Consider the following 12,141-nt stretch of genomic DNA (forward strand, 5'->3'; position numbering starts at 1 on the left):
CTACCTACCTACCTGTCTATCTAAATCGATTTAACATTTCGATTTTCAACGAATCACTCGAATCCATCTTCATTTATATCCCTACATTCAATTCAATCTTCCCATTCGACTTCTTCCCACCATCCACCATCCATCGTCTATTTTCGCGTATTCAGAAAAAGAAAAAATCTGCAACCACCTGCAACTCCCGATACTATTTCTGACATGACAATGAAGCAATTCCAATTTCAAGCATCCCCGCTTTTCAACAAGAAACGAATTCGATACTGAGCATTCTCCCACCCAAACAGACAGACCACGTTCTGGCCATCTAAACACCGTGCCTATCCGTCCATCAAACACCAAACACCCAGATCATTGTCTCATCGTCATGCATCATACTCATAGTCATCGTATTCCTATTCCCGCGCACGCTAATCCCTCATATTTCTCCCCTCCTCCCAGGATATCCCCTCTAATATATCTCAACCTGCAGTGCCACAATGGCCAGGTGTCTAGTCTACACACTAAAACACGTGATACTTGCAACCTCTAATTTCCAATTAACTACCGAAAACCTGGCATCTCGACAGATTGACGAATGGAACTCACAGCCTTGTGGAGTATCTTGAGGTCTGGACTGTCTTGGTTTCGTCATTGTTCAGATGAATCATTGAGGGTCTCGATGTGGATAACCGGTATATATAGAATTCTCACCATTCGGAGGATTCTGTACTCCGTACTTTCGTAATGCATGTGATATTGCGTTTGGCTGTTGAATCATGGTGGATCTCAAACGAATCCGAGGTGGCGGGATTTGAAAGCTCCGTCATTGTGAATAATGGTTAAACAGTACGAGAAGTAAGTACTAGTCAAACTTTTCAAATTTCATAATTCGAAGGGCGTGGAGCTTGGTGAGTAATATGATAAAAGTCAATAGTAATAGCAGGTCGACTAGAGCTGCAGGAAGACTATCCTTTCGTTTGAAATTCGAAATTGCACCATCCTTGTACGAGCCATTGCTAAATGTCGTGCATCGTTGGATGGGGGTACCAATTCATCCGCATATGTTGTGAATGATATCCCCGCGTACCCGAACAACCAACTCATCGTCACTTATCAAATAGAACTCATCATATTTGAGAATAATTCCACCCGTTAAGCAAACAGCCATCCACCTACATCGGGATATCCCTTATCTTCTTCATCTATTCTTTCACTTGGCAATTGAAGCTGAATACTGGCCAAGCAACTGCCAAATAAACTTCTCAGTCATCTGTGTAACGTAAGACAAACTCACGAGCTGAGTTGTTCATCCAGCCCTATGGATCGATCAATCCAACCCCCACAATTTGAAGTAAGCCGAGAAGCCAAACAGCCAACCCTTAACGTTGTGTACATCCGATTTTCTTCCTTTCCTTTTTTTCTTCCCGCTTTCTCCACAATATGAAAACTGCCGTATTGTACACGCATGTATTACGAAGATCATGGCGGGATCACTTGTTCACGCCAGCCCCAGATAACTGAACCACAATATTGAGTGCATACTTTGATTCCGAAGATGAGTGCATTTATGCAGGTGAGTAGTATGTTTCACCAGGGACTGTGTTGCACAACAAGAGCTTCAACTTTGAAGATCGAAAGAGAATTGAAGTTTAGCATTTGTTATGGGAAAAACGAAGATCGAGTTAATGAAATGAATACAAGGTTATCACCATCCACTCTTTCGGCCCACGGAAGTTTGTCGTAAGTTGTAACTCGCAAGACGAAATTCTTTTCCCAAAGAGATTTTGCGTGAAGACCTAGTCAGGATATGAAGATCTAGAATGTCCAGAATCGTGTAGTATCGGCAGAACAATCTCCATTCTAAAGATTAAACTCCATAAATTCATATGAAAGGAGAAACTTTGATCAATTAGTGACACGATGAAAGTTCTGAAACAAGGATCCCACAACCAATTGGAGCAACACACTCCAAACACATGTGCGATCAGCCAGCCATATTTTGATTTGCTGTGAGAGATTTTTTTCTAATCGGTCAGACAAAAAAAGGATGGATGAGAATTGAATATGCATTATCCGGATAAATTGCGGTCATTTAGTTTAAGAAGGCATGAGTGAGTTCGTGAATGACTCCCCCACGTATATCTGTGGACTAATTGATAAGTAATTGTGCCTAGAATTAGAAATAGAGTTAGAATTATGCCTAGGCTTCAATGTGTAGATTATGGAGACATGAAATGTTGGAGATGGAGAAAGTAACCGTCGATGCCTTGACCATATCGTGGAACGTGAGAGATTTATGGATACAAATTTGATGCGGAGACAGAGAGGTACGGCTCAAATTCAAGTGGAGGGTTTTGTTGAAGAAAAGAGAAAGCTTCCATGGAAGAAAAAAAATGCTCGTAGCTGCACATGCAAATGCAAATGTAAATGCAAGTTGTAAGATTCTCGACATCCGATAACAGATTTCGGATACTTTTTGGATGGGGGGGGCTTTACGTAAGCGAAAAAACAGGCGGAAATTGAGTACTCTTTCAAAGATCTTTTTTAATAAATTATAAATTTATTTTAAATTAAATATTGAAGTTTGAAAAAAATAAACGAAAATTTGAGTCTTTTTTGTATTAAAATTAAATATTTTTATTATTTAATATTATATCGAAAAGAGATTTTAATTGTTAAAGATCTTTCGAATAGTGGTCAATTCCCGTCTGTTTTTTTGCTTACGTAGAGGGGGGGTCTACGATGGATGTAGAGGTAATGAATGAGTCGGCTATGCAAATCTTGGTACCAAAGTGGAAGGATCAAAATGAAGAAGATGGTTCGACAACACTGCGTACAACGGTTCTGTAAGCACCGGCCAAGGATCCAAGGATGACGGAAGTGGCTGCAGCTTGCCATATCGTTGTGCCTGCATGTTGCTTTAACCTTTGACTTTTGCTTGGTCTGATTCATGAATGAATGTGGGTGGAACAGATTGAGGGGAACCTTGGGCGGAAGGGGGGGTGGAATCACATCTAGCACAAATTTTTGGATAAAGTGACCGGAAGAGGCATGTCAAAAGTTAAAAGGGTGGAAGTGGAGATGTATGAGACAAGATGATGGTATCATGGTATGGTCATGGTATGGTCATGGTGTGGTCTCAAATGCAATCAAGACAGTGTTGCATATGCAGTGGCGGTAAACAATGGAACTCTCAGGGTGTCTCGGTTCACGAGCTTTGAGAGGTCGTTTAGATTTCCTGTTTACATCATCATTTGATTCACATCTGTACTTTGTACATCGTGCATCGTAGAAACCTGCGCGTATGACACGCTTCAAGTTACGAATGAGTTGTCGAGGGAAGAGATCCGTTGACTCTATTGGTATCAAAAAATCGAGAAAGGGTTGGGTAGGAAGGGTTCGAAGGGTTCGAAGGGAAGGGTTCAAACGGTCGAGGCCGACAGATGGAAAGCATTTGGTTGGATCTGTCTGTCATGGACCACCACTCGTGGTGTTGCAAAGGGACTTGAGGGAGTGGGGAACCACCCCCGTCCCTTCATTTTGAGTGGAGCGATTGATTATCTCTCCTTGAAGTCTTGGACTCTTGGACTTTTGGACAATCCGCGATCTCAATTTAGGAAATCCGAGAGTTCCATCAAGTGGGGGTCACTGTCTTGATGGATCACAAAGCGGGTACGAGATATTCTAGAATCTGACTCCAAATCTATAAGATTATCCAGTCAGATCTTAGTGAACGGACACATTTATGGAACAGTGGGAAAACATTACTCACAAATAGCAACGCGAAAATTCAATTGTGAAAAAAGCGTCGCAGGCATTTAGCATGTGCATCTGGGTATACGAATACTTATGATTCTTATTATAGCTCCGCTGTGATGTGTTGTAATGATTTACAAAGGGCCAAAGAACCAAAAAAAGGCCAGAACTGATCAAAATGAATACGTTCACTAGCTAGTGACGACCCCGACGATGCCAAGATGGTTGATTGATCTTGTGGGATGAATTGAGGCTTTGAGAGTGAAGAGTGCTAAAGAAAAGAAAAGGAAAGAAACGAAACCCTGATGATGCAATTCAGGGAAGAGTTGATATAATAATGTAATGCAATATAATAAATATACTTGAAAACATACTTGATAGAAGCGAAGACTAATCTAGAGACCGACCGACCTAGGTACTTGATACACAATGCCCTTTATCTAATCTCCAATACCACACCATTCAACAGCGAAATGGTATCATTCCAACGTTGAAAAAGACAATTTGCATGGAAAGTTACAGCATCAACCTACATCAACCTACATCCACTGTACAAATCGTACATATTCTCAAACACAGGCATCACGGAATCCCACAGTTCTACGTTGACAACCTTAAGCGGTTCCTCCGGAAGGGCAGACTAGAGTAATCACGGTCCACGCCTTCCGTTGCACTTTAGCGGTCAAGGAGAGCCAGACTTGTCTACGGAGTCAAGAAGGGAGGGCAGCGTACCCTTACAAAACTCTAAAAGGGAGTAGGATTCAAGACCCAACGTTGGTGCGTACGCGTTGTGGATAGAGATGCAAAGGGCAGAGCAGGGCATGGAAAGTTAGAGCAGTACAAAGCATCACGCATCAAGCAAGCCAACACAGTTATTATTACCATCAGACATCTCAAGTCATCACCGATTGCGAGACCATACCATCGATACCATCGATGCCATCTCAACAAATGTGCAAATATCAATCATACCTTGACGGGACCAGAGGAAGGTGCTAGCCTAAAGAGGCATATATGATACAGAATTAGCTTAGTGCTAAAGCCTTTAGGGGTATGACTGATCCAATGATAATCATGTCCATTAAATAAAATCCATTTTTCTGGACCATATCATATTGTAACCTAAACCATACTGTGCATAGCATCCCGTACTATTGTTAGACCATGACCATGATGAAGAATATCTCCTAATGCCAAAGTTCCCGTGTTACCTTGACCACACCTACGAAGAGACTGGTAATATAATTTCAATTTCGTCTTCCGATGATTCCTTTTCTCCTCACTCAATCCCTTTGACATTTCTCCTTTTTTCTTTTCCTTTGACTACCGAGACCAGTTCCCACCGTCCCAAGGTTCAACAAAGAGATCTCAAAGATCATCCAAGACTTCCAGGTTACTAGAAACTTACTACTCGAAGCGTACGAGGTACAATCCCTCCGCAAATAGATCATCCACCATCAATGAATACTTCCCGCTTCAGTTAATCGATAAGATCTTCCCTCGCTTTTCCCAACAGACCAGCCAATATAATCCTTTCCAGGGTCGCCCACAAGCCATTCACACTAGTCAAACCAACAATCCTATTGGGTGGTCAGCGTTTACGAGGGAGGGGAGGATACTCCGTCCCAGCCAAAGAGACCATTCGAACGAAGCACGCAATATCTTTTTGACGATAATAAATTATAATCTTCAATTATTATTATTATTATTATTATTATTAAATTTTCCCTCGAATTCTAATATACAATACCCCCCTCTCCCTCTCCGTCTTCGATTTCATAAAGTCCTCTTTCACTTTATGTTTCGCTATCGTCTTTCCGGCTCCCGAACAAACATTGAACTTTCTGGTCGGAATATAACCTTAAGGAATTGATAAATCACATCAATCCATCCCCTTTTCCCCGCCAGCATTTATCCCGCACAACAAACACATTGTTAAGATATTGGTCAATTCATCTCGCCCAACATAACAAATCACATCAACGCACTCACACATCTTATTATTGGACCGAACTTTCCTGTGCTCCAAATTCCATTTCCGGATCGCAACATTTCGCTCACTTCCATCCCTTCCATCCCTTCCATCCCACTCTTCCGATTTCGCCAATTAATTTCCTACGGGAGCCATATCGGTAGAAATATTAATCTCTTATCAGCACGGATTCACAATAGATCCCTAGTACTAGTTTTATCTGCCTAGCTAGCATCTAGTATTTATTGCCTAGAGTCTAGCATCGGGCATCTAGTATCTATCTACCCACCTCGAGCCTCCCTAGTCCAACCCACTATTACATTAAAAAGATCATTCATAGAGTCACATCTCAAGAATCTTTTTAATCGCCAATCGAGATTAAATAAAAAGAAATCCAATCCTTGATTTGATTTCACTCCATTTTGTTTTGTTTCTGACCGTTCTAATTCACCATCACGAGAAACATTCACAAGACCGAGATCAACCGGGGAAGAATCCATCCTGAGAACTTATCTACGACATATAAGATACCAAGATATATTTCACATTCACGTACAACCAACAATTAACATCAAGCATCTTCTACGACTTTCCTCTCTCTGGACATATCGAGACAATCCTTGAGATTCATAGGATATCAAAGGAAGAATACATCTTCCCAACTGCCAAAATGGCACACTCAACAAGACCATCCGTTACCCGAACACACACGGCTCCTTCTCTTGCTCTATCTCCAAGAACAAGCTCCGAAAAGAACACTGAGAAGAAGACCAACCACGTACGTAGAAAGTCCGGAAAGGAACTTGCGGTAGTGGCGGAAAAGAGAACTAGTCGACCTACAACTTTACACAGAAGGACTACACCGCAAGTTATTACCAAGGCTGCCAGAAGTAAGGAGAGGGAAAGTCAATACGTGGAGAAAGATAACGGGGAGAGCTTTCCACAGTTCTGGTAAGTTCAACTCGATTGTCAGATGATGACGACGCCTAGGATTGGGAAAAGGCGGGGTGCATAATGGTGGCTGAACCGAGACTGACGATTTGTTACAGTATGACTTGCGAAAAGCAATTTACACCACCCAACAATACCTTTCTGTATTGCTCTGAACAGTGAGTATCATCTAATGTCCACAATTTACATGGAAAAAGTCACTAACAAGATTAATAGATGTCGTGTTCATGATCAAGCACCAACATACACTTCTCGATCAAACCCATATGCAACTGCACCAAACTCTCCACCATTGACTCCATTCTTGTCAAGTGCAGCTGTATACTCCCCAGAAGAACCTCGAGATATTGTACCACGACTCTCTCCTACACAATCTAGACCTCGATCATACTTCAACTCATCGCCATATCCAACCGATTTCTCCGTCGCATACCACGTACCCTCCTCATCCCTCCCAGCATCGCACTTCTATACTTCATCCCAGGCCGATACACATTCATCGAGTGCCTTGGAAAGCTTGAGAGAGTTAGCCACAGCGCTACCGCGAACACATCAACCCCAGGAACCAGAATCTCCACCGACTACTACACTCTCGAGGACATCTTCGCAAGTCTGGAACTACATGCCATTCACAACCAAAACCACAACACCTACACCCCTTGCCACACCCGGAAACTCATACTCCAACACCGGCAGCAGTTATTCCGCTCGTCGAAGCCGAGAAGACTTGTATGCTTTCGGAGCTGGCCAAACATTTACTAGCACCGGGGGTATGGGTATGGGTATGGATCGTCCCTTGCCACCTCGAAGTGGTCCAGGTGGTTACGGACATCGACCTAGAAGTATCGATCTGGTTACACCATTTACACCTGGTGTTTAAACAAAGATGAAAGAAAAAGAAGCAACGCTCGAAAAGAGCACATATTATGCATTATTTGAGTTTGTTATAGATATTTGAATCTCCAAGCATTGCGAGCATTACATTATCGTTGTAGATATAGGATTATGAAGAAATAGGAATATTGGAATGGGTATGGGCATTCGGCATACATACGCACGCGCGAGCATCATAGATGGCTAGCAAGGAAATTTGTGACGGAGTTAATCATGGAATCTAAAAAATGGGAAGGGCAATTTACATGCATAATGCATTATGGGTATCAGAAAAGGATGGGATGGGATAGGATGGATTGGAATGAAATGGAATGAAATGGATGGGTAAATACTTGGGATGAGATGAGAGTCTGCAATGGCTTTACATCGCTTTTAGTTTAAAATACCTATATATACCTACATACACATCTCTAACACATCATTTTAATATCTGAATTTGATTCCATTTCGTGCAGTGATATCTGGGGATTGTGATTTATTATTTATTGAGACTTGGTTTGTATTTTTATGGGAATTTTGACGCATCGATCGTATGGCAGGCATCGCATCGCATCTTTCGGATCTTGAATCTCGAATCTTGAATCTTGTACGGTTTTATGGCTCTTCGGGCTGTTTCGTCCTGCGTGTATAGGTAATCTAATATGATTTATTCATTCATTCATTCATTCATTCAGGTATGTAGGTAGGTAGGTAGGTAGGCTCTACGTAAGCAAAAAAACAGGCGGGAATTGATTATTATTCAAAAGACCTTTAATAATTAAGATCTCTTTTTGATATAATATTAAATACTTGTCGGCTATTAGAAAAATTCTACCAACCACCCCTAGGTGGTTGATAGCACCAACTCCGACATGTAGCAACTCCGACACGCTCGATTTTTTCAAAAATTAATATCAATTCAATCAAAAACTATATAATAATAAATTTTATATAGGGTTGTAGCCCTTGATTGCCTCTTTAATATCTATTAAAGTTTATTATTTTAGATATTGTTGTTCAATTGTTCTATTGAGGTTAGTATTTCGAATAACTTAATTAATCTTATTAGTTGAGAAAAGTGTATGCTTACATAATCATTCCAATATTAGTGTTATATGAACTTTGAATCTGAGGTTAATATTATAACCTCAATATTCGACCCTCAGAAATTTCACAATTAGAAACAATATAATAAAAAGAAAATCTAGTAACTATATTGAGGCAATCAAGGGCTATAATTCTATATAAAATTTATTATTATATAATGTTTAATCGAATTAATATTATTTATTGAAAAAATCGAGCGTATCGGAGTTGCTGTATGTCGAAGTTAATACTATCAACCACCTAGAGTAGTTAACTATAAGGATGATTAGCCGACAAGTAATAAAAACATTTAATTTTAATATAATAAAGATTTAAATTTTTATTTGCTTTTTTCAAATTTCAATATTTAATTTAAAATGAATTTATAATCTATTAAAAAAGTCCTTTAAAAGAGTACTCAATTTCCGCCTGTTTTTTCGCTTATATAGAGGTACCTACGGAGGTCGCGGTCATTTTGGAAGAGACTAGGTAGCCCTGTAGATGCCTATAATCAAGCACACTAATTGGGTACTATAGGGTTTGTGTTTAGATAATTTTAAGTCTGTATCAGGCTCGACAAGCCTATAAGCTTTAGGCATTATAGTTTTGGGTTGATCTAGAGTTCAATTGAGCCTAGAATATAGGCATTATTAGCCTATTCGGGTAGAGCGGAGATCAGATTTTATAGATCCCGATCAAATCCGACGAATTATAGAGTCTTACAGTGTATATACCCTGGAAGAGTCTATAATCTCTTCCAAAATGATCGCGACCTCCGTAGGTAGGTAGGTATTCTCCCTTTCCCAACAATCTATCACGTGATATTTCACCAACGCCAACCCAGCACGTGCAGAAATATGTAACCGAGATAGTGGGGTTTATATTTACATTTATATTTTTATATTTCTACGATAGGTGTATCGTAGGTACCTTGACAAGTTTTCGTCTTGAATTTGAAATTTTCAATCGACGAGACGACGCATATTGATTCGACGAGAAGATATCAAAGTGAAGTGAAGTGAATTGTGGTGTTTTTGATAAATTTGGGTTGGGTTGTGTTGTGTTGTGATTTGTAGAAGTGGGTTGAGTGCTGAGTGCTGAGTGCTTTGAGGGTTGGGGGTTTGTTTGAGAGAGATTGGGATTGGGATTGGGATTGAAAAGAGAAAGGGAGAGGTGTAAAAATGACGTCGGAATTTATAACGAATGATGGTGTGGCTATTGCGTATAGCGATACGGATATTCTGAATGAGGGAGGATTGGAGTGTTTGATTCTTGTGAGTGACAGTCTGGGCTCTTGTCGGTAATTACTCATGTAATTAGCTAACAAATCACACAGTTGCACGGCTTTACTGGTTCCAAAGATGTTTGGCAAAAGAATATACTTGCCTTGCGCAAAACATACCGTGTTATTGTACCGGATCTGAGAGGTCATGGAGCCAGCCAGAAACCAAAACATGGATATCATGTTAGTCGTCTCGCGATGGATTTGCATGAACTCACGCAGCATGTTATTGATTCATCGGCTCTCGGCCAAAAGGACACTCGGGGAGACAAAAAGTTTCTTGCGATTGGTGGTAGTCTCGGATGTGCCATCTTGTGGAGTTATGCTGAACTTTTTGGAACGGGGTTGTTCAGGAAAATGATCTTTGTGGATCAGAGCCCGCTGCAAAATTCTACCTTGGATGGCTGGGATAGTCGATTTTGCAACCGCGGTATGAATAATCCGTGGGCGATTGCTTCGCTTCAGAAAACGTTGGAGTTGGCGCCGGAAATTGCGCATCGTGGAACTATTGCTGCTTGTTTGGGATATCGATATGCACCGATTGAATCGGAGAAAGGAGTTAGGACCCAGGAGGAAATGGATGGTGATGAGGCTTTTTTCTTAGGAGAGGCGCTTAAGGGAAATGGAAGATGGTTGGGGAAACTTATGGAGGATCATACATCGAAAGATTGGAGAGATAGTATTCGTGCTTGTTTCGGACCGGAAAGCGGAAGTGAGACGGAGGTTTTAGTTGTGGGTAGTAGTAGGAGCGGATGTTTTCCTGCAGAAGGAGTCATGAAGATTGCGGAGTTTGTAAATGGTGGAGTGGAAACTGATGGAGAGATTAAAAAAGGGAAGGCACGAGGTGTAGTGGTTGATTGGGGCGGTCATTGGTGCTATTGGGAGGACCCGGATAAGTTTAACACCTTGGTATTGGAATTCTTAGGAGAGAATTAAAAGATGATTTAGGAAGTTACGAACAAACGAGTATGGTAAAATGGAAGGAGCAGGTAGCTTGAATGGAAATCACATGTTTAAAGTTACCTAGTCCTGCGATTGTCTCAAGAGTGTTCGTCAATGGAACACCCTTCAATTGTCAAATCTGATTCAACAATCATGATACTTTCAATCTTCAGAGCAATTTCGATAATCGAGATTCATCCAATGTTCCAAACGTTTTCATTATTTGAGCGACTCACTTAAGGTCGATCAACATACTGGGTATGGCTTTCTGAAGATGGTTCGTGGGAAAGAATGTTGTTGCTTGTGTGCGAGATGGTGTTTCTAGGATGTTGTGTTCGATAGTTTGGGGATTGTTTCTTTTCTTTTGTTTTGTTTTGTTTTGTTTGGTCTTTCTTTTGATAGGTTTGTTGATTTCTATGGTGTTGATGAGATTGAGGAGATTGAGGATATTAATGGTATCAACAGCATCAACAGCATCAACAGCATCAACAGCATCAACAACATCAACAACAATACACTCAATCTTCACAAGCATTCTCGTCAGTATCACCAACTCATCAGATCAGTCTCAAAACTGATATTTTCATTTTTTAGTAAATATATCCTCAAAAAAAGCACCGACTGACACATACGACCATAGACTGAAGAGAATTGGGCATCCCGTCCGCTCTGCCATACACAAGCTTCAGATCGGTGGATTAGTAGTTGGGTGGGTGACCACCAGCGAATCCCCACTGTTGTATGTTTTTGTTTTTTTGTCAATTTGCATAGCGAGAACCCAAGATGGAAAAGTGAGTTCTCAACGTCCGTCTATTCAATTATACCATTTCACTTTATTCACCTCCTCAATTGGTTCTCATTTTTGAGCAGAGTTCTGTGGCCTTGAGAAGATCGACGGTCTGAAATATCTCTTGTGATCTACTACTTTTCTACTTTTTCATTCTTCAAAACAATCTCAAGATTTGGGATGAAATTTCAACTTCAACAATTGATATAGCACAAACTCGCAGATACAGAAGCCGAAGGAAGAGCAGCTCATTGGATAAACAACTCAGTTATCGATCTGATCCTGAACCCTTTTTTGAGACTTTGGAAGGAATTTAGGAACTTGTATGGATGCACTGGAGTGCAAATCACACATGTGCTGATATTGGGAGAAGGAGGTGGGAGCTCCGCCGTCCAGGACACTCCTTCTGTTCTCTTGCTTCGCGCACAGCATCTTCTGTCCTCGGTCTAAAAGCGCTATGGCTGCTGCACTCTGGGCTGGACGTCCTGTCCCTCTCTTTGCAAGAAT

At 40.9% G+C, this 12,141-nt stretch overlaps 2 protein-coding genes across 2 annotated transcripts; both read left to right on the forward strand.

Moving 5' to 3' along the window:
* Positions 1-5,005: 5,005 nt before the first annotated feature.
* Positions 5,006-8,001, forward strand: EAE98_006525 (uncharacterized protein). Its single transcript, XM_038954148.1, has 3 exons — positions 5,006-6,664; positions 6,763-6,822; positions 6,881-8,001. Exons 1-3 carry the CDS (start codon positions 6,384-6,386, stop codon positions 7,542-7,544), a joined length of 1,005 nt encoding a protein of 334 aa, XP_038809393.1. The 5' UTR covers positions 5,006-6,383; the 3' UTR covers positions 7,545-8,001.
* A 1,455-nt stretch (positions 8,002-9,456) lies between these two features.
* EAE98_006526 (uncharacterized protein) lies at positions 9,457-11,084 on the forward strand. The gene is made up of 2 exons (XM_038954149.1): positions 9,457-9,897; positions 9,960-11,084. The coding sequence occupies exons 1-2, from the start codon at positions 9,805-9,807 to the stop codon at positions 10,839-10,841; spliced, it is 975 nt and encodes a 324-aa protein (XP_038809394.1). The 5' UTR covers positions 9,457-9,804; the 3' UTR covers positions 10,842-11,084.
* Positions 11,085-12,141: the final 1,057 nt, after the last annotated feature.

The sequence above is a fragment of the Botrytis deweyae genome (assembly GCF_014898535.1).
Source record: "Botrytis deweyae strain B1 chromosome Unknown BDEW_014, whole genome shotgun sequence".
Taxonomy (NCBI): Eukaryota; Fungi; Ascomycota; class Leotiomycetes; order Helotiales; family Sclerotiniaceae; genus Botrytis; species Botrytis deweyae.

Bases quoted from the DNA above. Each gene is read 5' to 3' on its own strand.
- EAE98_006525 (XM_038954148.1), top strand. From the start codon at position 6,384: ATGGCACACTCAACAAGACCATCCGTTACCCGAACACACACGGCTCCT. The intron at 6,665-6,762 runs GTAAGTTCAACT...GATTTGTTACAG, and splicing joins GAGAGCTTTCCACAGTTCTG to TATGACTTGCGAAAAGCAAT. The intron at 6,823-6,880 runs GTGAGTATCATC...CAAGATTAATAG, and splicing joins TTTCTGTATTGCTCTGAACA to ATGTCGTGTTCATGATCAAG.
- EAE98_006526 (XM_038954149.1), top strand. From the start codon at position 9,805: ATGACGTCGGAATTTATAACGAATGATGGTGTGGCTATTGCGTATAGC. The intron at 9,898-9,959 runs GTGAGTGACAGT...CAAATCACACAG, and splicing joins GATTGGAGTGTTTGATTCTT to TTGCACGGCTTTACTGGTTC.